General features: G+C 49.7%; 1 protein-coding gene across 1 annotated transcript in view; it reads right to left on the bottom strand.

Moving 5' to 3' along the window:
- LOC147115115 (solute carrier family 25 member 32-like) overlaps positions 1-26,783 on the bottom strand; it is a 73,224-nt gene that overhangs the window by 29,886 nt on the left and 16,555 nt on the right. The window contains exon 5 of the mRNA XM_085993411.1: positions 12,158-12,271. Within this exon, the coding sequence (XP_085849537.1) occupies positions 12,158-12,271 (114 nt within the window). The remainder of the gene's footprint in view (positions 1-12,157; positions 12,272-26,783) is intronic.

Below are 26,783 nucleotides of genomic sequence, written 5' to 3'. Positions count from 1 at the left end.
AGGGTGCGAGGTCTCGTATGGAGACTGTGTCCCCCCGCCGGTCTGGGTACGCAATGTAAGCGTACTGGGGGTTGGCGTGGAGGAGGTCGACCCTCTCGACCAGGGGGTCCGTTTTATGGGTCCTCAAGTGTCTTCTCAGTAGGACCGGCCCTGGGGACGTCAGCCATGGCGGTAGCGATGTCCCCGATGTGGACTTCCTTGGGAAGACAAACATTTTCTCATGAGGGGTGGCGTTAGTGGCAGTGCAGAGCAGTGACCGAATAGAGTGGAGCGCATCGGGGAGCACATCCTGCCAGCGGGAGGTCGGAAGGCCCCTAGACTTTAAGGCTAGCAGGGCGGCCTTCCAAACTGTCGCATTCTCTCTTCCCACCTGTCCGTTCCCCCGGGGGTTGTAACTGGTGGTCCTGCTTGTGGCAATACCCCTAGCGAGCAGGTACTGGCGGAGTTCGGCGCTCATAAACGATGAGCCCCGGTCGCTATGGATATAGCTGGGGAAACCGAACAGGGTGAAGAGGTCGTTTAGACATTTAATGACCGTGGCACTGGTCATGTCCGGGCAGGGGAAGGCGAACGGGAAACGGGAGTACTCATCAATAATGTTGAGGAAGTACACATTATGGTCGGAGGAGGGGAGAGGCCTTTTAAAATCAACGCTCAGGCGCTCGAAGGGGCGAGTGGCTTTTATCACGTGAGCCCTGTCTGGTCTATAAAAGTGCGGTTTGCACTCAGCGCAGACTTGGCAGTTCCTGGTCATGGTCCTGACCTCCTCAATGGAGTAAGGCAGGTTGCGGGCCTTGATGAAGTGGAAGAATCTGGTGACCCCCGGCTGGCAGAGGTCATTGTGGAGAGTCCGCAGTCTATCGATCTGCGCGCTGGCGCAGGTGCCACGCGATAGAGCATCCGGGGGTTCATTGAGCTTCCCGGGCCGGTACAAGATCTCGTAATTGTAGGTGGAAAGTTCGATTCTCCACCTCAAGATCTCGTCGTTTTTGATTTTGCCCCTCTGCTTGTTGTTAAACATAAAAGCAACTGAACACTGGTCAGTGAGCAGGGTAAATCGTTTTCCGGCCAGGTAGTGCCTCCAATGACGCACAGCCTCCACAATAGCCTGGGCCTCCTTCTCAACAGCGGAGTGTCTGGTCTCCGGGCCCTGGAGGGTTCGTGAAAAGAAGGCCACGGGTCTCCCCGCCTGATTAAGGGTAGCGGCCAGGGCAAAGTCGGACGCGTCGCTTTCCACCTGGAAGGGGATGGATTCGTCCATTGCGTGCATGGTGGCTTTGGCAATGTCTTCCTTGATACGGTGGAAGGCTAAGCGGGCCTCTGCCGTCAAGGGAAAAGAGGTGGACTTGATCAGCGGACGGGCCTTGTCCGCATAGTAGGGGACCCACTGGGCGTAATAGGAGAAAAACCCTAGGCACCTCTTCAGGGCCTTGAGGCAGTGGGAGTTCCATAAGGGGACGCATCCGGTCGGGGTCGGGACCGATGACTCCGTGTTCCACAACACAGCCAAGGATGGCGAGGCGGGTTGTGCGGAATATGCACTTCTCCTTGTTATACATCAGGTTCAGGAGTTGGGCGGTGCGGAGGAATTTTTCGAGATTTGCGTCATGGTCCTGCAAGTCATGGCCGCAGATGGTCACATTGTCCAGATATGGGAAAGTGGCCTGCAACGCATTTTGATCGACCATCCGGTCCATCTCCCTTTGGAAGACGAAGACCCCGTTGGTGACGCCAAAGGGAACCCTAAGGAAGTGATAGAGGCGGCCGTTTGCCTCAAAGGCAGTATACTGGCGGTCCTCAGGGCGGATAGGGAGCTGGTGGTACGCTGATTTCAGGTCAATGGTTGAGAAGACGCGGTACTGCACGATCTGGTTGACCATATCAGCTATGCGGGGGAGTGGGTAAGCGTCCAGCAGGGTGTAGCGATTTATTGTCTGGCTGTAGTCGATGACCAGGCGCTGCTTCTCGCCGGTCTTAACGACCACAACCTGGGCTCGCCAGGGGCTGGTGCTGCCCTCAATAATCCCCTCCTTCAGGAGCCGCTCCACTTCAGTTTTAATGAAAACCCTGTCCCCGGCACTGTATCGCCTGCTCTTTGTGGCGATGGGCTTACAGTCGGGGGTGAGGTTAGCAAACAGTGGGGGGGGGGGGGTGACTGAGTGTGGAGAGGTTGCACCTGGTGCGCGGCGGGCAATTTGGAAGCTGCTGGCTGCGGACTGTGAGTGGGGGGAGGGGCCCACCGTACGCCATCGTAACACTTTTAAGGTGGCACTGAAAATCTAACCCCAGTAGGACGGCAGCGCAGAGGTGGGGCAGGACCAGAAGTTTAAAATTATCGTACACAGTCCCGTCTACTAAGAGTGTCACCATGCAGTAGCCGCCAATGTCCGCCGACTGGGACTCGGAGGCCATAGAAATCCGCTGGTGCGCAGGCAGGACTGGGAGAGAGAGCAACGCCGCACCGTGTCGGGGTGGATGAAGCTCTCCGTGCTCCCAGAGTCAAAAAGGCAGATTGTTTCGTGACCATTTACCTTAATGTCCATTGTGGACTGGGCCAGTTGGTGCGGTCTCGCTTGGTCCAGCGTAACGGAGGCCAGCGTAGGGGTCGGTGTGTCGTTGCGGATATCAGATGAGGCGGTGTTGGGGGCCAAGATGGCGGCTGGCGTCCAAGATGGCGGCGTCCATGATCCCCATGTGGCTGGAGGCGTCCAAAATGGCTGCTGTTCCGGTGGTTCGCACATGGCTGGGGAGGCCCAAGGTGGCGGCCCGCACGGCCCACACGCGGCGCTGCTGGGGTTCGGGTGGCTTTGGCCCTGCAGACGCTGGCGTAGTGTCCCTTCTTCCCGCAGCCCGAGCAGATCGCATTTTTCGCCGGGCAGCGCGCTCTGGGGTGTTTGGCCTGGCCACAGAAGTAGCATTTCTGGCCTTGGGACACTGCTGCGGTAGTTGGGCCGTTGCTGGGATGTGGCTGGGGTGGCACGGCGCTATGAGACGGTCCTACCATGTCCCAGGCTGTCGTTCCTCGCGGCGTCCATGGTGCAGAGGAGTAGGCATCCATGCCCCGGTAGGCTGCGTCCAATGATAGTGCGAGTTCAGAGGCCCTGTTGAGGTCGAGGTCACTCTGCTCCAACAGTCGCTGTCGGGTGTAATTGGACCTGTGGCCCGCCACAAAAGCGTCCCGGATAAGTTCCTCTGTGTACACGGCGGCCTTTACATCCTTACAACCACAGGCCCGGCCAAGCACCGACAGTGCCTGAAGGTATTCCTCGGTCGATTCCCCAGGTTGTTGTTTACGACTCCCCAGGAGGTGCCTAGCGTACACCTCGTTCACTGGGCGCGTGTACTGGTCCTTGAGGAGCTTGAGAGCAGCCGTGTACGAGGTCGCGTCCTGGATGACCGAGTACGCTCGGTGGTTCACTTTGGAGATCAGGACATCCAGTTTGTCCTCATCCGATTTGACCGTTGCAGCGGAGGCGATCAGGAATTTTTCAAAGCACTTAAGCCAGTGAGCAAACTTGGTGGATGCGTCCGCCTCCTGATGGTCTAAGTCCAGGCATGCTGGTGTGAGGATCTTCTCCATTATAAAAAATCTTGATAATAAAATTGATGCGCTATCAATTACTCAAAAGACTGAGGTTAAGCGAGTAACTAACAGGCTTTTATTAACAAGAGAATGAAGGTGTGCCTCAAGTGGTCGACCAGTCCAGAATACAGAGGGACTGTGGAGCAGTCACCTTTATACCTGGACTCGTGGGAGGAGTCAGCTGAGGCATGTACAGACATGTACACAGTGGAATACAAACAGTGGTTTACCACAGTGCCATTATGTCAAACAGTTCATTGTGTGGCCTATGTGTTCTGGGAAATGGCAAAAGCGCATTGAGGGCTCAGGGCGACTTACATTTGTAATGTTGATGGTAAAAGTGATAGGAAATAAGAGGGTCTAGCAGAGATGAAGTATAACGTTGGACAAGTGTCGCCTGCAATTACAGAGCCATATGGTGGCCACCTATGGTCGAAGAGTAAGCTTATGGTAGTGTAGCATGGCAGTGTGCATACCCTGGTTGAAGGGCAGCAGTGGAGGGATGCTGCATTGGTCATAACAGGGCATGCAAGGCTTTCCCTCATCCTCGTCCTACTCCTCTTCCCAGGAAGATATGTGGTGAGCCACGCGGCAGCTACTCCCCCAATTATGAGGACCAGGATGAGAGGACATAAATGTTTCCCATCCCCTTGCTATAGATTTCATTTGAGGTAACAATCTTGCAAGCGCACAGTCGAAGTGGCCTGAAATAATTCCATTCATGACACACTGCAGATGGGTGTCAGCTTGAACAGTCAGAAGGTCAGTAGATGTGCAAAATGTTATCCCATACCAACAACAGCAAAGTTGTTGCATTTGAATGTCAGCCATATTTCAGGGGCGCTTTTAAAGCGCTCCACCAATGCATGGAAATCATGTCCTCCAGCAACTCGTCTCCTTGAACCTGGCCTGTTTCTGACTAGTCGGGAAACAGGAGCCAGAAGCAGGAAAATGGGAAACCACGATGAAAATAGGATTAGCAAGGCAGTTAACAGGCTGTTAACTGCCTTAACTACCTGTCCCACCGGTTGGAGATGGGTCAGTTTGGGAGCAGCTAAACAGACATTCAGGAAAATCGGGTGGGGGTGGGATGGAGGCGGGTTGGGTGTCTGAAGCCATTTTTCCCGATTTTTTCCAACAGACCCGCTTCCTCAGGGCTATTAAAATCGAGCCCAACGTTTCAGGTCGATGAAACTGTTTCTCGCTCCACAGATGCTGCCTAACCTGCTGTGTATTTCCAGCATTTTCTGCTTTTATTTAATAAATGGTGAATAGACTTTTATGATGCAGATAAAAGCAAAATAATGCACACTAACAAAAAATGTGAAATTTGTCTACACAATGTATGGTTGTCCATTAACAAACGTGGGAAAGGATTTAGGACTGATTATTATCTCTGGACTGAAAGCAAGTGCTCAATGCAGAGGAGTCAACAATGCTGAACAAGTACTGGGGTATTCCTTGAAGGCACTTACTGAGAAACTCAGCTGTATAACTCATTGTTAAAGCCACATTTAGAAAATGAGCCTCGATATTAACTCACTGCGAGTGGAGCAGACAAGGCGAACATTAAACTCGACGACATGAGGCCTGGCCATTTTAACTCTTGGGCTTCATTTAAGTAGATCAAACCCGACTTTTGTTCGAACCCAGCGTCAATGAAGTCAGGCCCTGGATGGGAGTTGTACGAGGGCGGCAGGAGGCCGTGGGAACGGTTCCCGGCAAGGTAAGTGAAGGGGAGGAATCCGAAGCAATCGCAGGAAGTCCAAGACATGGGAGGTCCAAGGATTCCTGTGGGGCCCAGAGGAGCAGTCCTGTTCCTTCTGGCCCCCAAAGAAACCTTTAAAAAATAAAAATAACAAAGCTCTTTGGCCCTCCTGATCCTCAGTGTCAGGCTTCCCTAGAAAGGCCAGCACTGTTTCCAGTTAAAATGTGGTTGTGGTCTTAATGATATGATCAGACTCACAACTTTTGAATCTCAATTAGACCCTCGCCTGCCTGGGGTGAGAGTCTCATATGCTGCATTAGTACTGTGGCTACAAGAGCAGGTCAGAGGCTGGGTCTGCACGGGTGACTCACCTCCCGACTCCCCAAAGCCTTTCCACCATCTACAAGGCACAAGTCAGGTGCGTGATGGAATACTCTCCACTTGTCTGGAAGCAAGAATAATGTAAATGTAAGGACATTATTTAATTTATTCTGTGATGACTGCAGACCTGAAGGATTAGTACAAAACTAACAAGCTTCAAGGGAGACTATAGATTCCAAGAAAGTTTATTTTCCCTATCCATAGGCTAATAGATACATTAAACCCAGGATTTCAGTAATGCATCATGGTGGGTGTCACCCATGTTGTGTGTCACTGTCAGGCACTGCATGTGAAACGCTAAGAAATAGAATGACATCTGTAAAGCTGTGCCTTCTAAATGGAATTATAAAAGGAAAAAACACTAAGCTGGTCCAGTCCAAGCCACACTCACACATGTATAACATTGTCCAGTACTGTAGGCAGAACTTGAAAACATATAGGCCGGGAAATTAGGTGACGCCAAAACCAGGCGCGGGCAACGCGATGCGAGATATGCCTGCGCCCGTTCAAAAAGTGCAGGCAGCATATCAATTTTGTGTTGCCTGCTAATTATCACGATTGTAGCACACAGCCTAGTGCTGAACATGCTGTTGACAGGCTGTGCGCTCAGCAGGGGGCCAAAGTTTGCGTTGCTGGAGTGAGGCTAGCTTTACTTAAAGCTAGCCTGCCCGCTTCTGCAGCTAAAAACGTGCTTCAGTACTGAGCAGTTTGCACCTCCCAAAGGTGAGCTGCCTTCTGCTGATGTAAAATAGTAAAAGTGCTTCAGCACTAACACAAATGGCTCAACAGGCATGGGAAAGGGCACCCAGGGTCTTGGACGCAGCACTTGAGCTTTGTGCAGAGGGTCAACACTGCAAGAGAGATCCTCTACTCACAGGGGGCCAGGAGGCCCTCCAGAAAGAAGGATGTAGGACCAGATTGCCGATGCCGTCACTGCCAGCAGTGTCGCCACCGCACCCCCCCCCCCCACGAGGATCTGACTCCAGTGCCCAAAGATGTTTCATGATCTCAGACGAGTGGTCAAGGTCAGTGAATGCATCTTCGAAAGCCATCTCCTACCAACTGCACCACTAGCCTCACACACTGCTGAATACACGATCCCCCTCCCCATCACTCACCTACCAACAATCTCTACCAAACACAAGGCACACCTCACATTCCTAGCTTCACCTCACCTCCTTGGAGGAGACAGCTCTTGGCAGGGGCATGGCTGAGCCCTTAGTCAGTGGCAAGGCTGAAAGAATACAAGATGCCGGTATCATCATAGGTTATCCTCATCACATCCTTCTTCCTCCTCATCCCACAATCTCTTCTGATTTACAAGCTGCACATGGTGTCAGCATACACCTCTTGCTTTACCCCCTTCCCTCACAACCCTACCCTTGTGCCTTCCACATTTCAGACACCCAAGAATTCCAGCCTGCCCAGCCAGTGGTTGACCAAGAAGAGGGAGAGAAGAGTGAAGAAGAAGAAACATCATTACTCGATTTCACACTCCCAGCTACCAGCTCCTAGAAGTCGTCCTGCAAGGCCATCTGCAGTCAGCAGCCTTCCACCAGCCATGCTGCAGCCACTGGGGTAGCACTCCATGACAGCACTAGGATAGGCAAAGGCACATGCAAGACAATAACTAAGGGAATGCACAAAGGTGATTAGTTGATTTTTTGATGTAATATTGGATGCATATGTGGATAAAGTTGGATTGGAGGTGCTTTGTGGTGGCTTTTATTTCAGCATTGTGGCCAAGAGGACACTGTGATGGTCAGTAACAGAGGGAAGCTAAGGTGTGGAACAAATGTTGAAAGGGGAATTGGGGTTGTGTTCACTCGTACCGCAGGCAGATGATTCGATCCCAGATATCCTGGTCAGAAAGGGGCTGTTCTCTGGGTTGCTTCCTATCTTCCATTTCCTCCTCTTCTGCTTCCTCCTACTCCTCCTCCTCCCTCTGCGAGCAGCTTGTCCCCTTTGCTGCCTCTGCTCCATCTCATGCTGCAGCCCAACAGGGACTGCAGCTAGAGTCCCAAGGACTGGGAGCAAGTGGCGTTCTCAGAGGCCTTCCTTTAAGAGCCAAAGGGGGAGAAATTGGATTGAGCCGCAAACAGGGCGCCAAGCTCGCCTGGGCGCCAGATTTTGCGCTGCGACCGGAGCAGCAGCGATCGCCGGAAATTCAACTTGAGCGCCCCAAGAGGGATACGGGGTGAGGCTCTCCGCGTCCCTCTTAGGGCGCTGAAACTGAATATCGCAGCACAACGTACCGCAACGGCGTGCTGCGGTACTGCAGGCCTTCCTCCCATTCTTAAGGGGGAGGGGCCTGCACCAGCGCGATGAGCGATCGCGAGTGCCGGCAAAAGAGCCTGGCACCGAGGAGAAGTGCCGGGCTCTCGGAAAACAGCCGGCAATGCCACGGGGGGAGAACAGGAGGCCGGGGACGGAGGTGCTGGCAGGCGGCTGCCGGAAAAAATGGCCGCCCCGCACCTCCACCTTAATTTGCGCCACTGCCGCCACAGGTAGGCCCCATGAACCGGGCGCGATTAGCGAGCGGCGCTACAGAGGCGGTCGCTGCCAAATATCGCAATCGGGGCGGTAGCAGGGCGCTGCGCACACCGATGACGTCATCGGTGGCGGCGCAGCGCAACAGGCTAACGCCGCCATTAGCGCCCCAGCTAAATATTGCGGGAGGCGTGGCCAGTGGCGCTAAAGCCACTGAGTGCCCTCTTTAGGCGCTAACTGGTGGCGCAGCCCACTGAATTTCTCCCCCAAAATCTTGCAAACATCCAGCAGCACTCTCTGCACACTTTAACAACTTTTAAAATGTATTGCACCAAGCCACTACTCCAATAAAATGTAAAGAAACTAGTCCAAAAGCAAAAACCTAAACTTACCTGAAAGTTGTGTGTGTCCCTTTAAGAAGCGCTGGCAGCAGCTCGGTCATATTGCAGCACGCACGTTCTGCTGTGCATGGTTTGGAGAGGACATTATTAATAGTGGTGACATCCAAAATACCAGATCTGGATCATTTAAATATGTGAAGCGAGCGCAGGCAATGGCAGCGCTGCCGACCTGCCCAAAATGGCATCCGCCACATTCTGCGCCGCAAGTGGGCGGAAGCAAGGCATATTTTCTTCCAAACTGGCCTTAATGGCCAGCACAAACGGCTCCAATTTCCCGGCCACAGAATGTGATTAATGAGTTTTTGGAGTTATCAATAAGTATATTCTCCTTAGATATTAGAAAACATTTTGTAGCGACATCAGATGACCCAAGACTACAAAACTAAAGTTTGAATACAAATTTCAACAGGCACTTGTACTTCAGTATTCTCTAGAGCAAGAATGTCAAACCATTTGGAGCTGGGGGCTGGACACCTGTGTCAAAACCAGTGAGGGTGCTGTATGAATTTGCAGAAATACAAGCATGGAATATTCAAGCTTCACATACACAAAAGTGCAACTCCCCATTTACAAAAATTGCGATACCCCACAAATAAAAAGGAGAGATTGCCCACACACAAAAAAGCAGCACCACCCACACAAATAGCCAGAACCCCCATATAGAAAAATATGCAACATCACCTATACAAAATAAAGCAAGATCCCTGTACACAAAAATTACAAAACGTCAGACACAAAAGGGGTAAAATCATGCTGCCTGCTGTTTTATATGATTGCTCCCCATGTTGTTCATTGGCTGCACGCATCAGCAGCGGCCCAATATCGCGAGTGGCTAGCGCTACTTAAAGGCAGCCTGCACCTCTTTAAAGGGGAGGTGCATTGTGGCTGCAGGAAGGGGTGGGCGTCAACTGAAAACTGATTCTATGCTCTGATGTGTTGAGCTGAGCATGCCTGAACATGTGAGAGAGTGTGTACCAAGGTTTTCAGACACTGCACTAGAGGTCTTGGTGGAAAGGAGGAGAGATGCTCTGCATCCGCAGGGGGGCAGGAGGCCCTCCAGGCAGATGCTCAGGAGGCAGTTGGAAGAGATAGCGGCAGAGGTCAATGCCAGTACAGCTGCAAGAACCTGGATGCAGTGCAGGAAGAAGTTTAATGATCTCACATAAGTTGTCAAGGTCAGTCAGCTTATCTTCAAATGCCATATCCTATCAACTGCACCACTAGCCTCATCCACTGCTCAATTCATTATACCCTCATCACCCACCTACCAACAATCTCTATCAATCAGTACTCAACCCTAACATTCATATGCTTTACCTCACCCTTCCACACTTAGCACTGTTGCAAGCCTCGCACCCACAACTCACAGCTTGCACACACTGGCAGCTATTCAACCATGACAGCCACATCACCCAAACATACTGCAGGACACTCACTGACATACTTCCATCTTTCTTGCAGGAGAAGGTGGCGCATAACAGCAGGCAGCAGCAAAGAACTGGAGGAGGACAAGCACACCTGCATGTTTTAACCCCCATGGAGGAGACTTTGATGGCCATCATGGGAAGGGGCATCGCTGAGGCCATGGCCACTGGTGGGGCTGAAGTAATTGATGATGAGGATGTCTGCATATCTCATCCTCCTTCTCTCATCCCACTTCTCCCTCATCTACAATCTCTTCCAACTTAGAAGCTGCAGATGGTGTAAACATGCACTTCTTACTTTCTCCTCTCCCCTCAACACAATCCAAGCCTTGTCCCTTTTTCATTTCAGATACCCAAGAACTGGAGCCTTCCCAGTCAGTGGAGGAAGAGGAAAAAGACAGTGAAGATGAACAAATACTGGCACTCGATCTTCCACTCGCAGCCAGCAACTCAGAGGCTGACACTGCACGTATGTTAGAGGGTATGATAGAGGAGGGATCTGCACGTGGTGAGACACCGGGCACAAGTGCGCAGGAGCCAGGGCGGGGGAAAGGATAGCGCAGGTGCCAGCTCGCCAGATGGCAAGGTCGCATACTTATTCTGTTGCAGACGACTCAGATGAGGACTTCAATTGGCCAGGCTACAGAAGAAGGCTGATGGGTGTACATAACCAAATGCTTGGTGCACTGGAAGGCTTGCCGGAAAGCCTGCGCTCAATGTCAAGGAGCATGGAGGAGTCCAGCACTAACTTAGCACAGGGTTTTACACAGAGCTTGGAGCCCGTCATCTCCAGCATGGAACGGATGGTCACCTCCTTCGGCACACCTGTGGGACCCACCATGATGCAGCGCCTGATGGCCGATCTCACAGCTTCCATTGCAGCACAAGTAGCCTCCATCAAAAGTCTGAGTGCTGCAGTGGAAGCTCAGACTGCTGCCATCATGGCTCTGAATACCAGTGTTCAAAGGGGCTTCCAGGGCCTCAGAGCAGTCCATCAATCTGTTTTCCAATAGATCAATAGGATTGATGAGGCGCCGCCCGGGAGAGTGGCAGTGGCTCCATGGAGCACGAACCTGCTTTCCTCTCAGGATGACAGTATTCATGCTCCCACCCCAGCCACTCCACAAGTAGTGGGGGCCAGATGGCCTAAAGGAACTTATTGGCTAAATCTAGAATGAATGTTGGACATTCCCACTGTAGAGGGTGAGTTTACCTAATCTCTAACAGATCACCTATGTGTAAAGTGAACACTTTCTAGTGTCTTAAATCAGAGGTAAGGTTACCAGTGATGCCAATGCAATAAAGTGGTGAGCAATACAGTTGGTCACACAAATAAAGCTAATTCTGTCTAATTTAGGAAGGAGAAAACCAACTGAAGGATGTTCGTATATATTATTCAGTCTGACAGATCAATGATTGTATTGGCATCAGTTATGTCTGTGCAGTCAGCTCAATCCCCCTCTCGAAATATAACACAAACCCACAGGTTAATCAGACAATGGAAAGAAGTGGAAGAGGGAAGTAAAAAATAATTCAGTCACATCAGTCAGAGAAACGTATGAGGGTACTGACATGCCCCAAGGAATGCTCAGTTCCCTCAGGCACATAAGATTAGGAAAAAGGGGTGGCATCCCAGATTGTCCAAGGAGACCTACAATTGTGCCTCATTTTCTTGCCCCTTCAGTCAATGCTTGGTCCTTCCTGGGGCGGTGCCCCTAGGCCATGATAGACAACCTACAGCAGGAAATTCCAGTGATCTAGGAGCTGGACAGGAGCAGCCTTTAGCAATAAACATTATTAGGCTTTATCAACAGTGCCTGGAAATTGCTGAAACTATGAACTGAACTACAGATCAGAAAGAGGCTGCAAAATAATGATGAGTGTATTATGTGAAAGCACCATCCTTAAACCAGAGGGAACACCATGTTGTACCCAGTCAAGGACTTTGTGCACAATGAATGGAAGAAAGCAGCATTAATGCACAACTATTTCTTTAAAGAACGGTTAATGAATCTGCGTAAATGAAATATGCATTTAGAAACAGCTTTCTCAGATCTGAAAAGAGGCTTCTGGGTTGTAACAAAAGTGGTCCAATGTATTTAACGCATGCTGTAATAATGCAATTTACTGTATGATTAGAAATTAACCGTGCCTGTGACAACAAACTCACCAGTTTTGCATCTGTTGCCATATTCTTGTATTTACTGTATTCTTTCTTCAGTTCCTCATAAGCCATGAACTGGAGAGCACCATGTGATGTCCCAAAAAGGCCTGGCACGAATCCCTATAGAAAAGTAGATACACAGAGCTCAAACGCAGTGCAGTTTTACAATATCCTCAGCAACACGCCAAGGCTTCTTCAGCAGCACCTAACCCGCGACCTCTTCCACTTAGAAGAAGGACAGCAGGCGCATGGGAGCACCACCACCTCCAAGTTCCCCTCCAAGTCACACACCATCCTGACTTAGAAGTATATCGCCAATCCTTCACCATCGCTGGGTCAAAATCCTGGAACTCACTCCCTAACAGCAGTGTGGGAGTATCTTCACCACACGGATTGCAGTGGTTCAAGAAGGCAGCTCACCATCACCTTCTCAAGGGCAATTAAGGATGGGCAATAAATGCTGGCCTTGCCAGCGACGCCCACATCCCATAAATGATTTTTTTTTTTTTAAAGCATTCATTTTTCAGTTTATGATTATTATATTGAATTTAAATGACCTCTAAACCTGGGTAAAAATTAAAAAGCACTGGATTTAAAATTTTCTGCCACATTAACTAACCTCAGGCAAAAAAATTTTTTTTACCAAAACATATCCAGTTATAAGCCAATTTCTTTATAAAGAAAATTGGTACAGAGTTGTACAGCAATGAAATATAAAATATCAGACTGACATTAGGTAAACATTACCAACAACAGGATCTGAAAGTGAAAGTTTTGTACCTTGCACGGTTGTTTTTCAGCCTCTTAAGAGATTTTGAAAATGAGCAATAAAGATATATGATGTGTGGTCCTATTAGGATTTTAAAGATAACTTGAGACTTCAAATCGCCACAGTTCACCAGTTCCCTACCAGCCCCCTCCCCACCCCCCCATCCAAGCACCTTTAACGTAGTAAAATGTCCCAAGGTGCTTCACGGGAGTGAAATCAGACAAAAATTCACACCGAGTTAAAGAAAAAGACATTAGGAGAGGTGACCAAAAGCTTTGTCAAATAGGTAGGTTTTAAGGAGTGAGAGGTGGAGACGTTTAGGGAGGGATTCCAGAGCTTAGGGCCTAGATGGCTGAAGGCATGGCTGCCAATGGTGGGGTAAAGTAAGTAGGGGATGCTCAAGAGGTCAGAGTTGGAGGAACACAGAGTTCTCGGAGAGTTGTATTGCTGGAGAAGGTTAGAAATAGCGAGGGGTGAGGCCATGGAGGGATTTGAACACAAGGATGAGAATTTTAAAATCGAGGCCTTGCTGGACTGGAAGCCAATATTGGCCAGCGAACATGGATGATGGCTAAATGGGACTTGGTGCGAATTAGGATACGCGCAGCAGAGTTTTGAATGCACTTAAATTTATGGATGGAGGAAGATGGGAGGTCGGCCAGGAGAGCATTGGAATAGGTGAATCTGGAGGTAACAAAAGCATGGTTGAAGGTTTCAGCAGTAGCTGGGCTGAGGCAGAGGCAGAGACGGGTGATATTATGGAGGTGGAAGTAGGCGGTCTTTGTGATGGAGAGGATATGGGGTCAGACGCTCAGAGTCAAAAAGGACACCAAGGTTGCGAACGGTCTGCTTTAGCCTGAAGCAGTGGACAGGGAGATGAATATAATCATAGCCCGGGAACGGAGTTTGTGGTGGGGGCCGAAGGCAATGGCTTCAGTCTTCCCAATGTTTAATAGGAGGAAATTTCAGCTCATCCAGGACTGGATGTCGGACAAGCAGTCTGACAACAGAGGTAATGGAGGGGTCGAGAGAGGTGGCGGCGAGGGAGAGCTGGCTATCATCAGCGTACATATGGAACCTGACTTTGTGTTTTTGGATGATGTCGCCTAGGAGTAGCATGTAGATGAGAAATAAGAAGGGGCCAAGGATAGATCCTTGGGGGACTCCAGAGATAACGGTGCGAATGTGGGAAGAGAAGCTATTGCAGGAGATTCTCTGGCTATGTCTGGATAGGTACAAGTGGACCAGGTGAATGCAGACCCACTCTGCTGGAGAACGGAGGAGAGGCATTGGAGAAAGATGGTGTGGTCAATTGTGTCAAAGGTTTTAGACAGATCGAGAAGGATGAGGAGGGATAGTGCACCACAGTCACGTAGGATGTAATTTGTGACTTTAATAAGGGCCATTTCAGTGCTGTGGCAGGGGCAGAAACCTGATTGAAGAGGTTCAAACATGAAGAAAAGGAGTTTGTAGATGGGCGGTAATTTGCAAGGACAGAGCAGTCAAGGGTGGATTTTTTGAGGAGTGGGGTAATGACAGCAAATTTAAAGGGGAGGGGGACATTTCCTGAGGAAAGGGAACCGTTAACACTATCAGCTACCATGGGGACCTGGAAGAGAAGTTGGATGGTCAGCAGTTTAGTGGAAATAGGGTCGAGACAGGAGTTGGGTCTCATGGACCAGGTGAGCTCTGAGAGGGCATGATGGGAGAACCTAGAGAAAGATGCAAGTTCCGGGCTAGGAAAGGGGGAGCTTTGGGGAAGTTTGGCTTGGTGGGCAAGGGGAAGAGAGGGATGTGGCAGAGGCAGCTGAACAGATGATCTCAACTTTAGTGACAAAGAAGTCCATGAGCTCCTAGCACTTGTTGTTGGAAGTCAGAGTGGAGGATCGGGGAAAAAGGGTTTAAGGAGACAGTTAGTAGTGGAGAAAAGAAGCCAGGGTTATCTTTGCATTCCAAGATAATCCTGGAGTAATGAACAGATTTGGCAGATGAGAGCAGGGCCCGGTAATGCTTGATGTGGTCGACCAGATCATGTGATTAATGGCTAAACCAGTTGGGCGCCATAAATGTTTAAATTCGTGTCCCTTGGACTTAAGGGAGTGCAGATGGGGAACGACCAGGGTAGGAGAGACTAAGGGGGAAAAATTGAGTCGCGCCCCCTTTAGGGTGCTAAGCGCCCTGAAAACATTAGCGCCCCCGCAGCCAAAATTCATCGGTAGCGCCCCAAGAGGGAAGCAGGATGCTACTGGAAGCGCCCCGCCTTCCTCTTGGGGCGCCGTGAGTGAATATCGCGGCGCTACGTGCCGCAGCGCCACGTCACAGTACTGCAGGCCTTCCTCCCCTTCTTAAAGGGGAGGGGCCTAGTGCAGCACGACCCAGCTGGGCCACCAGGGATTGGAGTGCCGCCGACATGCCGCAGAGGGGCTTCAGAGGAGGCCGGGGACAGCGGAGGGGGTAGGTGCTGGTAGGCGGCCAGCAACAAAAATGGCTGCCCGGCACCTTCCCTTTAATTAGCGCCGCCCCGGCCGCGGGTAAGCCCCCCTGACCCCGTCAGACATAGCGTCCGGCGGTAAGTCAGAAGGTGCTACCGAAGATCGCGGCCGGGGCGCTGAGCGTGGCGATGACATCATCGCTGGCGGTGCAGCGCCGCTGACAGTTACCGCCGCCGCTAAACTCCCGCCGAATTTCGCGGGAGGTGTTGGCGGCGCCGTGCCCTAGTTGCTTTGCGCCCTGTTAGTAACAGGAGGTGCAAAGCAACCGAATTTTTAGGCCTAAGGGTTTTACTGGGGACAAGGGCATCAAAGGTGGAGGTGAGGGTGTGATTGAGCAGATCACACTGCAGCTGCCAAAGTATCGCCGCAAATGGAGGGCCAAACATTCGGGATTCTGAAAGTGCTGGTATAAGTGACTTGGGAGAGATAGTCTTTCCTTAATCTCATTCTCACCTAATTATGTGTCACTGAACAAACACAGTGCCTTAAGAAGATTAAGTGGGCACCCATGCTAACTCACTATTAACCCGTGACAAGTTGTCCAAGAAACCTCTTCTGGGAGCTGATAAGTATTCTCGCTCAACAGAACACCTTCCTGACTGTACATGTCCATGTCCAAGATGAACCTGGTTAAGTCTATGATATGTTGATTTTTATATCCTTGCTGTTCAATTAGCTAAAAAAAAAAGCCTTTGGTTGATTTGCGCTAATCAACTGGCCAATTTTTAAAAGTTGCTCCAACCTCTAAAATAGAAGGAAAGAGCAGGAACACATAAGAAACACGTAAATGGTTAAAAACTAGGAGAAAAATTTGGTATCGCCCATTTTGGGGCGCTAATATTGGTCGGGCGCTTTGAGGTGATTTGAGCGCTAAATCAGGCGCTACATACCTCTCTTAAGGCGCAAACGTCAGGGAGCGAGGCGCTACCTCAGAATGCTACCGAAGCTCAGGCGATGCCAATTACCATGGAAGCCAGACAGACTGGCGCTGTCCAGTTCTTAAAGGGGAGGGGCCATCTTGTTGGCCAGCCACTCCCTGCTCATTGCAGCTTTGAATCTCGGCTTGGAGAGACCTCAAAAGCAATTGTGTTGGAAGCACTAATGGATAGGCCCAGGGAAAGAGCTCGGTGCTTAGAAACCTCAAAAGTGGTGCTGAGGGCCAAAACTCCTTAGGACAGCGTTAAAACCAAAATTTTTGCCGACAAGAAAAGGCAGGAAGTGCCCGCCTTTAAGTAGCACTCCCCCAGCCCCTTCCCGACTTGAAAACGTTCCCCTCTACCTGTTGTTCCTAGCAGCAGGCACTAAGGCAGGGGGCGCGACTCTATATCCGGTCTGGGGCGCTTGACATCACGATCTGCGGGCGCAGGAGATCGTGGTGGTAGTGTTTAGCGCCGCCACGAAATGACTGGTCAATTTCGTGAGCGGTGCTAAAATTGCCGCGCTCGGGCGCTAAGTTCCTAGCACCACGTTAGCGCCCCCGGAGGCGCTAACCAACCGACTCTTTCCCCCCAAAAGTATTTGTTTTAAATGTTAGAATTTACAAAACAGAGTATCATCCCCCCTTTTTCTCTCTCGATGTTAGTTCAGTTCACATGCTTGAAAAACTGAGGACATCAGTGATAATTCTTTGTATCTATTTTTCAAAACTATTGATAACTGACACATGTGCTTTTAGAATAAATTTCTGGGCGCTATCAATTGCTCAATGGTTAAATGCAACAGCCAGTATGATACGCATAGAGTCATAGAGTAATACAGCACGGATAGAGGCCCTTCGGCCCATCGTGTCCGCGCCGGCCATCAAGCCCTGTCTAATCTAATCCCATATTCCAGCATTTGGCCCGTAGCCTTGTATGCTATGGCATTTCAAGTGCACATCCAAATGCTTCTTAAATGTTGTGAGGGTTTCTGCCTCCACAACCCTTTCAGGCAGTGAGTTCCAGACTCCAACCACCCTCTGGGTGAAAAAGTTCTTTCTTAAATCCCCTCTAAACCTCCCGCCCTTTACCTTGAATCTATGCCCCCTAGTTATTGACCCCTCTACTAAGGGAAAAAGCTCCTCAGCATCCATCCTATCTATGCCCCTCATAATTTTGTACACCTCAATCATGTCCCCCCTCAGCCTCCTCTGCTCCAAGGAAAACAAACCCAATCTGCCCAGTCTCTCTTCATAGCTGAAGCGCTCCAGCCCTGGTAACATCCTGGTGAACCTCCTCTGCACCCTCTCTAACGTGATCACATCCTTCCTGTAGTGTGGCGACCAGAACTGCACACAGTATTCCAGCTGTGGCCTAACCAGTGTTTTATACAGCTCCATCATAACCTCCTTGCTCTTATATTCAATGCCTCGGCTAATGAAGGCAAGTATCCCATATGCCTTTTTTACCACCTTATCCACCTGTTCCGCCGCCTTCAGGGATCTGTGTACTTGCACACCCAGATCCCTCTGACCCTCCGTCTTGCCTAGGGTCTTTCCATTCATTGTGTATTCCTTTGCCTTGTTAGTCCCCCCAAAGTGCATCACCTCGCACTTTTCCGGGTTAAATTCCATTTGCCACTGTTCCGCCCATCTGACCAACCCATCTATATCGTCCTGCAGACTGAGGCTACCCTCCTCGCTATTTACCACCCTACCAATTTTTGTATCATCCGCGAACTTACTGATCATACCCTTTACATTCATATCCAAGTCATTAATGTAGACCACAAACAGCAAGGGACCCAGCACCGATCCCTGTGGTACCCCACTGGCCACAGGCTTCCAGTCACAAAAACAACCTTCGACCATCACCCTCTGCCTTCTGCCACTAAGCCAGTTTTGTATCCAATGTGCCAAGGCACCCTGGATTCCATGGGCTCTTACCTTTTTGACCAGTCTCCTGTGCGGGACTTTATCGAAGGCCTTACTGAAATCCATGTATACCACATCCACTGCGTTACCCTCATCCACACACCTAGTCACCCCCTCAAAAAATTCAATCAAATTAGTCAGACATGATCTTCCCTTGACAAAGCCATGTTGACTATCCCTGATTAATCCTTGCCTCTCCAAGTGGAGACAAATTTTGTCCCTCAGGACTTTTTCCAATAATTTTCCTACCACTGATGTTAGGCTCACTGGCCTGTAGTTCCCCGGTTTTTCCCTACTTCCCTTCTTGAATAATGGTACTACATTAGCGGTTCTCCAGTCCTCTGGCACATCCCCTGTGGCCAGAGAGGTCCTGAATATATGTGTTAGAGCCCCCGCAATCTCCTCCTTTGCCTCACACAGCAGCCTGGGATACATTTCATCCGGGCCTGGGGATTTATCCATTTTTAGGCCAGCTAAAACCGCCAATACCTCCTCCCTCTCGATGTTAATATGTTCGAGCATATCACAGTCCCCCCGCCCTATTTCTATGTCTACATCGTCCTTCTCCATAGTGAAAACAGATGCAAAAAATTCATTTAGAACCCCTCCTACATCTTCCGGCTCCACACACAGATTGCCACTTTTGTCCCTAATGGGCCCTATTTTTTCCCTAGTTATCCTCTTACCCTTAATATACTTATAAAACATCTTCGGATTTTCCTTTATTTTGCTCGCCAGTGTTATTTCATGGCCCCTCCTTGATCTCCTAATTTCTTTTTTAAGTATCCCCCTGCGCTTTTTGTACTCCTCTAGGGCTTCCTCCGTCTTTAGCCTTTTGTATCTACCAAAAGCCCTCCTTTTTTTCCTAATCCATTCTCGTATATCCCCTGACATCCAAGGTTCCCTGTGGTTTTTGGAACCACCCTTGACCTTTACGGGAACATGTTGCCATTGTATGATCTCAATCTCCCTTCTGAAAGCCTCCCATTGCTCCGATGCGGATTTTCCTACAAGTAGCTGATCCCAGTCCATTTTGGCCAGATCCTGCCTTATCCTATTAAAATCGGCCTTCCCCCAATTTAGAACCTTTATTTCCGGCCCATCCCTGTCCTTTTCCATGACCACCTTAAATCTTACCATATTATGGTCACTATCACCAAAGTGCTCACCTACTAGCACTTTTTCCACTTGGCCGGCCACATTCCCTAGAATTAGGTCCAGTACCGCCCCCTCTCTTGTAGGACTTTCTACATGCTGGCTCAAAAAGCTCTCCTGGATGCACTTTAAGAATTCTACACCCTCTGAGCCTTTCACACTCTGACTATCCCAGTTAATATTGGGGAAGTTGAAATCCCCCATTATTATTACCCTATTATTTGCACATTTCTCTGAGATTTGCCGACATATCTGTTCCTCTATCTCCCCCTAACTGTTTGGAGGCCTATAGTACACTCCCAGCAAAGTGCTTGCCCCCTTTTTGTTTTTAAGCTCCACCCATATGGCCTCATTAGAGGACCCTGCTAATATATCATCCCTCCTTACTGCAGTAATTGACTCCTTAATTAATATTGCGACACCCCCTCCTCTTATACCTCCCCCTCTGTCTCGCCTGAAGATTCTGTACCCCGGAATATTGAGCTGCCAGTCTTGCCCTTCCCTCAACCATCTCCGGTCTCGGGCCCACAGCCCCGAGACCGGAGAAGCAGCGGACCTGCGCGGGAGCAGCCCGAGGCGGGAGAGCTTAAAGGCTTGAGAGGGAGCACTCAGAGGCACTGAGGCCCACAGCCCCGAGACCGGGGAAGCAGCGGACCTGCGCGGGAGCAGCCCAAGGCGGGAGAGCTTAAAGGCTTGAGAGGGAGCAGTCGGAGGCACCGAGGCCCACAGCCCCGAGACCGGAGAAGCAGCGGACCTGCGCGGGAGCAGCCCAAGGCGGGAGAGCTTAAAGGCTTGAGAGGGAGCAGTCGGAGGCACCGAGGCCCACAGCCCCGAGACCGGAGAAGCAGCGGACCTGCGCGGGAGCAGCCCGAGGCGGGAGAGCTTAAAGGCTTGAGAGGGAGCAGTCAGAGGCATACCAATCCAGGTTCCAGGAGAGAGGTAAAAAGTAATCCAAGTGTGACGTCACCAGGGAGTAGGTAAGTGATTGGTTGGTGGGTATTTCTCTCTTTTCAATACAAGCTTGAATTCTGTGGTGTTAAATTTCTGTGGTGTAGTGGGGACAGTTGGTAAATAAAGCACCCTAGAGTATACCTGTAACTGGGGTATTGAATAAATTTTTTAATTAATTGAAGGAGTAAGTCATGGCAGGAGAGCTCAGACCCGTGTTCTGCTCCTCTTGCTCCATGTGGGAAGTCAGGGATGCTGCCAGTGTCCCTGACGACCATGTGTGCGGGAAATGCATCCAGCTGCAGCTACTTGTAGACCGCATTGTGGCGCTCGAGCTGCGGGTGGATGAATTTTGGAGCATGCGCGATGCTGAGAGGCTCGTGGATAGCACGTTTAGCGAGTTGTTCACGCCTCAGGGTAGGGCAGCACAGGGGGTGACCATCAGGCGGAGCAACAAAGGCAGGCAGGTAGTGCAGGGAACCCCTGCGGACATCCCCCTTTCAAACAAGTATACCGCTTTGGATACTGTTGAGGGGGATGACTCACCAGGGGCAGGCAGCAGCAGCCAACTTCCTGGCACTGGGGGTGCTCCTGCTGCCCAGGAAGGGGGGAAAAAGAGTGGGAGAGCAATAGTGGTAGGGGATTCTATAGTAAGGGGAACAGATAGGCGTTTCTGTGGCCGTAGACGTGAATCCAGGATGGTTTGTTGCCTCCGTGGTGCCAGGGTCAAGGATGTCACTGAACGGCTGCAGGGCATTCTGGAGGGGGAGGGTGAACAGCCAGTGGTCGTGGTCCACATTGGTACCAACGACATAGGTAAAAAGAGGGATGAGGTCCTGCAGCAAGAATTTAGGGAGCTAGGTGAAGGATTAAGGAGCAGGACCTCAAGGGTTGTAATCTCTGGATTACTCCCGGTGCCACGTGCTAGTGAGTATAGGAATAGGAAGATAGAACAGATGAATGCGTGGCTAAAGGGATGGTGCAGGAGGGAGGGCTTTAGTTTCCTGGATCACTGGGTCTGCTTCTGGAAAAGGTGGGACTTGGACAAGTCGGACGGTTTACACCTGAACCAGAGGGGAACCAATATCCTTGCGGGGAGGTTTGCTAGCACTGCTGGGGGGGGGTTTAAACTAACTTGGCAGGGGGATGGGGTACAGAGTGGAGCTATAGTAGGGGGTGATTTACAGCCAAATACAGAGGGAAAAACAAGTCAGCTGGGAAGGCAGAGCAAATATGTGAAGGCAAAAGAGAATATGGCAGGGCTGGAAGGCATTTATTTTAATGCAAGGAGTCTTGCAAAGAAGGTGGATGAACTGAAGTTGTTGTTGAACACATGGGAGTACGATATTGTTGCTATCACGGAGACATGGTTGAGGGAGGGTCAGGACTGGCAGCTCAATATTCCGGGGTATAGAATCTTCAGGCGAGACAGAGGGGGGTGTAAAAGGGGAGGGGGTGTTGCAATATTAATTAAGGAGTCAATTACTGCTGTAAGGAGGGATGATATATTAGCGGGTTCCTCTAATGAGGCCATATGGGTAGAACTTAAAAACAAAAAGGGGTCAAGCACTTTGCTGGGAGTGTACTATAGGCCCCCAAACAGTCAGGGGGAGATAGAGGAACAGATATGTAGGCAAATCTCAGAAAAGTGCGAAAATAATAGGGTAATAATAGTGGGGGATTTCAACTTCCCCAATATAAATTGGGATAGTCAGAGTGTGAAAGGCTTAGAGGGTGCAGAATTCTTAAAGTGCATCCAGGAGAGCTTTTTGAGCCAACATGTAGAAAGTCCTACAAGAGAGGGGGCGGTACTGGACCTAATTCTAGGGAATGTAGCCGGGCAAGTGGTGGAAGTGTCAGTAGGAGAGCATTTTGGCGACAGTGACCATAATTCGGTGAGATTTAAGGTGGTCATGGAAAAGGACAAAGACGGCCCGGAAATAAGGGTTCTAAATTGGGGGAAGGCCGATTTTAATATGATAAGGCAGGATCTGGCCAAAGTGGACTGGGAGCAGCTACTTATAGGAAAATCCACATCAAAACAGTGGGAGACTTTCAGAAGGGAAATAGAGAGAGTACAACGCCAACATGTTCCTGTAAAGGTCAAGGGTGGGACCAACAAGCAAAGGGAACCTTGGATGACAAGGGATATACAAAAATGCATTAGGAATAAAAGGGGGGCTTTTGGCAGTTACAAAAGACTAAAGACGGAAGAAGCCCTAGAGGAGTATAAAAAGTGCAGGGGCGTACTTAAAAAAGAAATTAGGAGAGCGAGGAGGGGCCATGAAATAACACTGGCGAGCAAAATAAAGGAAAATCCTAAGATGTTTTATAAGTATATTAAGGGCAAGAGGATAACCAGGGAAAGGGTAGGGCCCATTAGGGACCAAAGTGGCAATCTGTGTGTAGAGCCAGATGAGGTAGGCGGGGTTTTAAATGAATTTTTTGCATCTGTGTTCACTATGGAGAAAGACGATGCAGACATAGAAGTCGGGCAAGGGGACTGTGACATACATGAACATATTAGCATCGAGAGGGAGGAGGTGCTAGCGGTTTTAGCAGGCCAAAAAGTGGATAAATCCCCAGGCCCGGACGAGATGTATCCCAGGCTGCTGTGGGAGGCAAAGGAGGAGATTGCAGGGGCTCTGACACAAATTTTCAGAACCTCTCTGGCCACAGGGGATGTACCAGAGGACTGGAGAACAGCTAACGTAGTACCATTATTCAAGAAGGGTAGCAGGGATAAACCAGGGAATTACAGGCCAGTGAGCCTAACATCTGTGGTAGGGAAATTATTGGAAAAAATTCTGAGGGACAAAATTAGTCTCCACTTGGAGAGGCAAGGATTAATCGGGGATAGTCAGCATGGCTTTGTCAAGGGTAAATCATGTCTGACAAATCTGATTGAATTTTTCGAGGGGGTGACTAGGGGGGTGGATGAGGGAAATGCTGTGGATGTGGTTTACATGGACTTCAGTAAAGCTTTTGACAAAGTCCCGCATAGGAGACTGGTCAAGAAGGTAAGAGCCCATGGGATCCAGGGTGCCTTGGCGCGTTGGATCCTAAACTGGCTGAGTGGCAGGAGGCAGAGGGTGATGGTCGAAGGTTGCTTTTGTGACTGGAAGCCTGTGTCCAGTGGGGTACCTCAGGGATCGGTGCTGGGTCCCTTGTTGTTTGTGATCTACATAAATGATTTGGATGAGAATGTAAAAGGTATGATCAGTAAGTTCGCAGATGACACGAAAATTGGTGGGGTGGTAAATTGCGAGGAGGAAAGCCTCAGGCTACAGGACGATATAAACGGGTTGGTCAGATGGGCGGAAAAGTGGCAAATGGAATTTAACCCTGAAAAGTGCGAGGTGATGCATTTTGGACGGACAAATAAGGCAAGGGAATACACAATGAGTGGTACGACCCTAGGAAGTACAGAGGGTCAGAGGGACCTTGGTGTACATGTACATAGATCCCTGAAGGCAGCGGAACAGGTAGATAAGGTGGTTAAAAAGGCATATGGGATACTTGCCTTCATTAGCCGAGGCATAGAATATAAGAGCAGGGAGGTTATGATGGAGCTGTACAAAACGCTGGTGAGGCCACAGCTGGAGTACTGTGTGCAGTTCTGGTCGCCTCACTATAGGAAGGATGTGATTGCTTTGGAGAGGGTGCAGAGAAGATTCACCAGGATGTTACCTGGGATGGAGCGCCTCAGCTATGAAGAGAGGCTGGACAGGCTGGGGTTGTTTTCCTTGGAGCAAAGAAGGCTGAGGGGGGACCTGATTGAGGTGTACAAAATGATGAGGGGCATAGATAGGGTAAAGAGGAACTTTTCCCCTTAGTAGGGGGGTCAATAACAAGGGGGCATAGATTCAGGGTAAGGGGCAGGAAATTTAGAGGGGATTTGAGGAGGAACTTCTTCACCCAGAGGGTGGTTGGAATGTGGAACTCAATGCCTGAAAGGGTGGTAGAGGCAGGAACCCTCAACATTCAAGAAGCATTTGGATGAGCACTTGAAATGCCATTGCATACAAGGCTATGGACCAAATGCTGGAAAATGGGATTAGACTGGACAGGGATGGATGGGCGGCGCAGACACGATGGGCCGAAGGGCCTCTTTCTGTGCTGTAAAACTCTATGACTCTATGTCTCCGTGATAGCAACAATATCATACTCCCATGTGTTTATCAACACCTTCAGTTCATCCACCTTATTTGCAAGACTCCTTGCATTAAAATAGATGCCATCCAGCCTTGCCCTTATATATTTGCCCTGTCTACCAAGCTGACTTGTTTTTTTCTCTATAATTGGCAGCACATCCCCCCCCTATTTCAGCTCCCCTCTGTCTCCCATCCCCCTGCCAAGTTAGTTTAAACCCCCCCCAACAGTGCTAGCAAACCTCCCCGCAAGGATATTTGTCCCGCTCTGGTTCAGGTGCAACCCGTCCGACTTGTACAAGTCCCACCTTTCCCAGAAGCAGGCCCAGTGATCCAGGAAAGTAAAACCCTCCCCCCTACACCAACTCTTCAGCCACGCATTCATCTGCTCTATCCTCCCATTCCTATACTTACTAGCACGTGGCACTGGGAGTAATCCAGAGATTACAACCTTTGAGGTCCTGCTCTTTAATCTGTTACCTAGCTCCCTAAATTCTTGATGCAGGACCTCATCCCTCTTTTTACCTATGTCGTTGGTACCAATGTGGACCACGACCACTGGCTGTTCACCCTCCCCCTCCAGAATGCCCTGCAGCCGCTCAGTGACATCCTTGACCCTGGCACCAGGGAGGCAACAAACCATCCTGGATTCACGTCTACGGCCACAGAAACGCCTATCTGTTCCCCTTACTATAGAATCCCCTACCACTATTGCTCTCCCACTCTTTTTCCCCCCTTCCTGGGCAGCAGGAGCACCCCCAGTGCCAGGAAGTTGGCTGCTGCTGCCTTCCCCTGGTGAGTCATCCCCCTCAACAGTATCCAAAGCGGTATACTTGTTTGAAAGGGGGATGTCCGCAGGGGTTCCCTGCACTACCTGCCTGCCTTTGTTGCTCCGCCTGATGGTCACCCCCTGTGCTGCCCTACCCTGAGGCGTGAACAACTCGCTAAACGTGCTATCCACGAGCCTCTCAGCATCGCGCATGCTCCAAAATTCACCATACTGTGCTGAGTTAGTTGGTCTCAGCCCAAATGGCAGTGAAGTGCTATAACTGACCTCAGTGTCACTGGACAGGAGCAGTCCTTTCGTACCTCACCTATATGGGAATTCTTTATGTAAGAACCGAGCTCGGCAGTCTCAGAATGCAATTCAATTTGTGTTTCATATCCAGTTTAGGATTATGTAAGAAAGTTAACTGGAACAAAAATCACCAGGGTTCCTACCCCTGAATTGCCAACCAGTAACCCCAGCTGAAACTATGCAGCCGTGGGCATCAGGTGAGGACAAAACTGAGCTCCCCTCCAATTCAATTGCCTTCTGACACTGCCTAGCTAGAGTCTTACATAAAACATGCACGGTACTGGAGGTGGATCTGGCACCTTCATAGAGAAAAGGGGACAACATTCTTCATGGAGAAAAGGGGACAACATAAAATAAAGTACACATATAAAATGATTACAAGAACACACAAAGTACTACCTAAGCCAATTTATTGAAACTCTTGCGTTTAACGGATATAAAGTGACAAACGCCCGGATTTTGCAGTCAGCAGCGAATGAGTGCGCTAGCTGCTCATTACACTTACCCAGACTTTCTATGGGCTTTTGCACTAGAAATTGCAGTTGTTAGAGAGCAAAAACAGCACGGTGGCCCTACAGGGGATCTGGGACCGATGTGAACGGGGCAAGCAACGGTGTGTCTCCTCAACCAATCATACTGAAAAATCCTTACTGAGATACGCAGAGTCTAAACCAGGAAGCTTAAGTTAGAATATTTAATTCAATGTCAAATCATGTACAGAAAGTGAAATAAAGAGAAGGAAAGTAAGATAGGATTAAAAGAGAGATAAGAGACAAAAAGAAAAAAAAATGTTTTATTTTAACTTTTTAAAATCTCCAACAATAACTAAAATCTGACGGGATGAGACTCCACACTTGTAAAAGTTAATTTTCAGTGGCAGAGAGGTTGTTTGGCAGTAATGAAGACTTATCATGCTGTTAAAAATTCACTTAGCACTTGAATGGACAAGCCCTAACTTTTTCTGGCGTGTTTCGTAAGTACCGCAAATTCAAGCCCTTCCGTGTGTCTGAATTCCAAGTCTCTCGGTGAGATACGGGTATTGTGCAGTTTCCAGGAGGAGCAGGGCAACTCGGACAGCAAATTCCTGATTTCCGCATTTTACTGCGCATGTGCAGATGTTGGAAGTTGCTGTCCAATTTACTCCTTAATAACGGTGAGCGCCAATCGCCTCACCATTATTTCTACTGC

The sequence above is a fragment of the Somniosus microcephalus genome, chromosome 7, assembly GCF_052327205.1.
Source record: "Somniosus microcephalus isolate GS21.2 chromosome 7, FLI_Smic_1.0, whole genome shotgun sequence".
Classification (NCBI taxonomy): Eukaryota; Metazoa; Chordata; class Chondrichthyes; order Squaliformes; family Somniosidae; genus Somniosus; species Somniosus microcephalus.
This window is presented reverse-complemented; position numbering and strand designations above follow the sequence as displayed.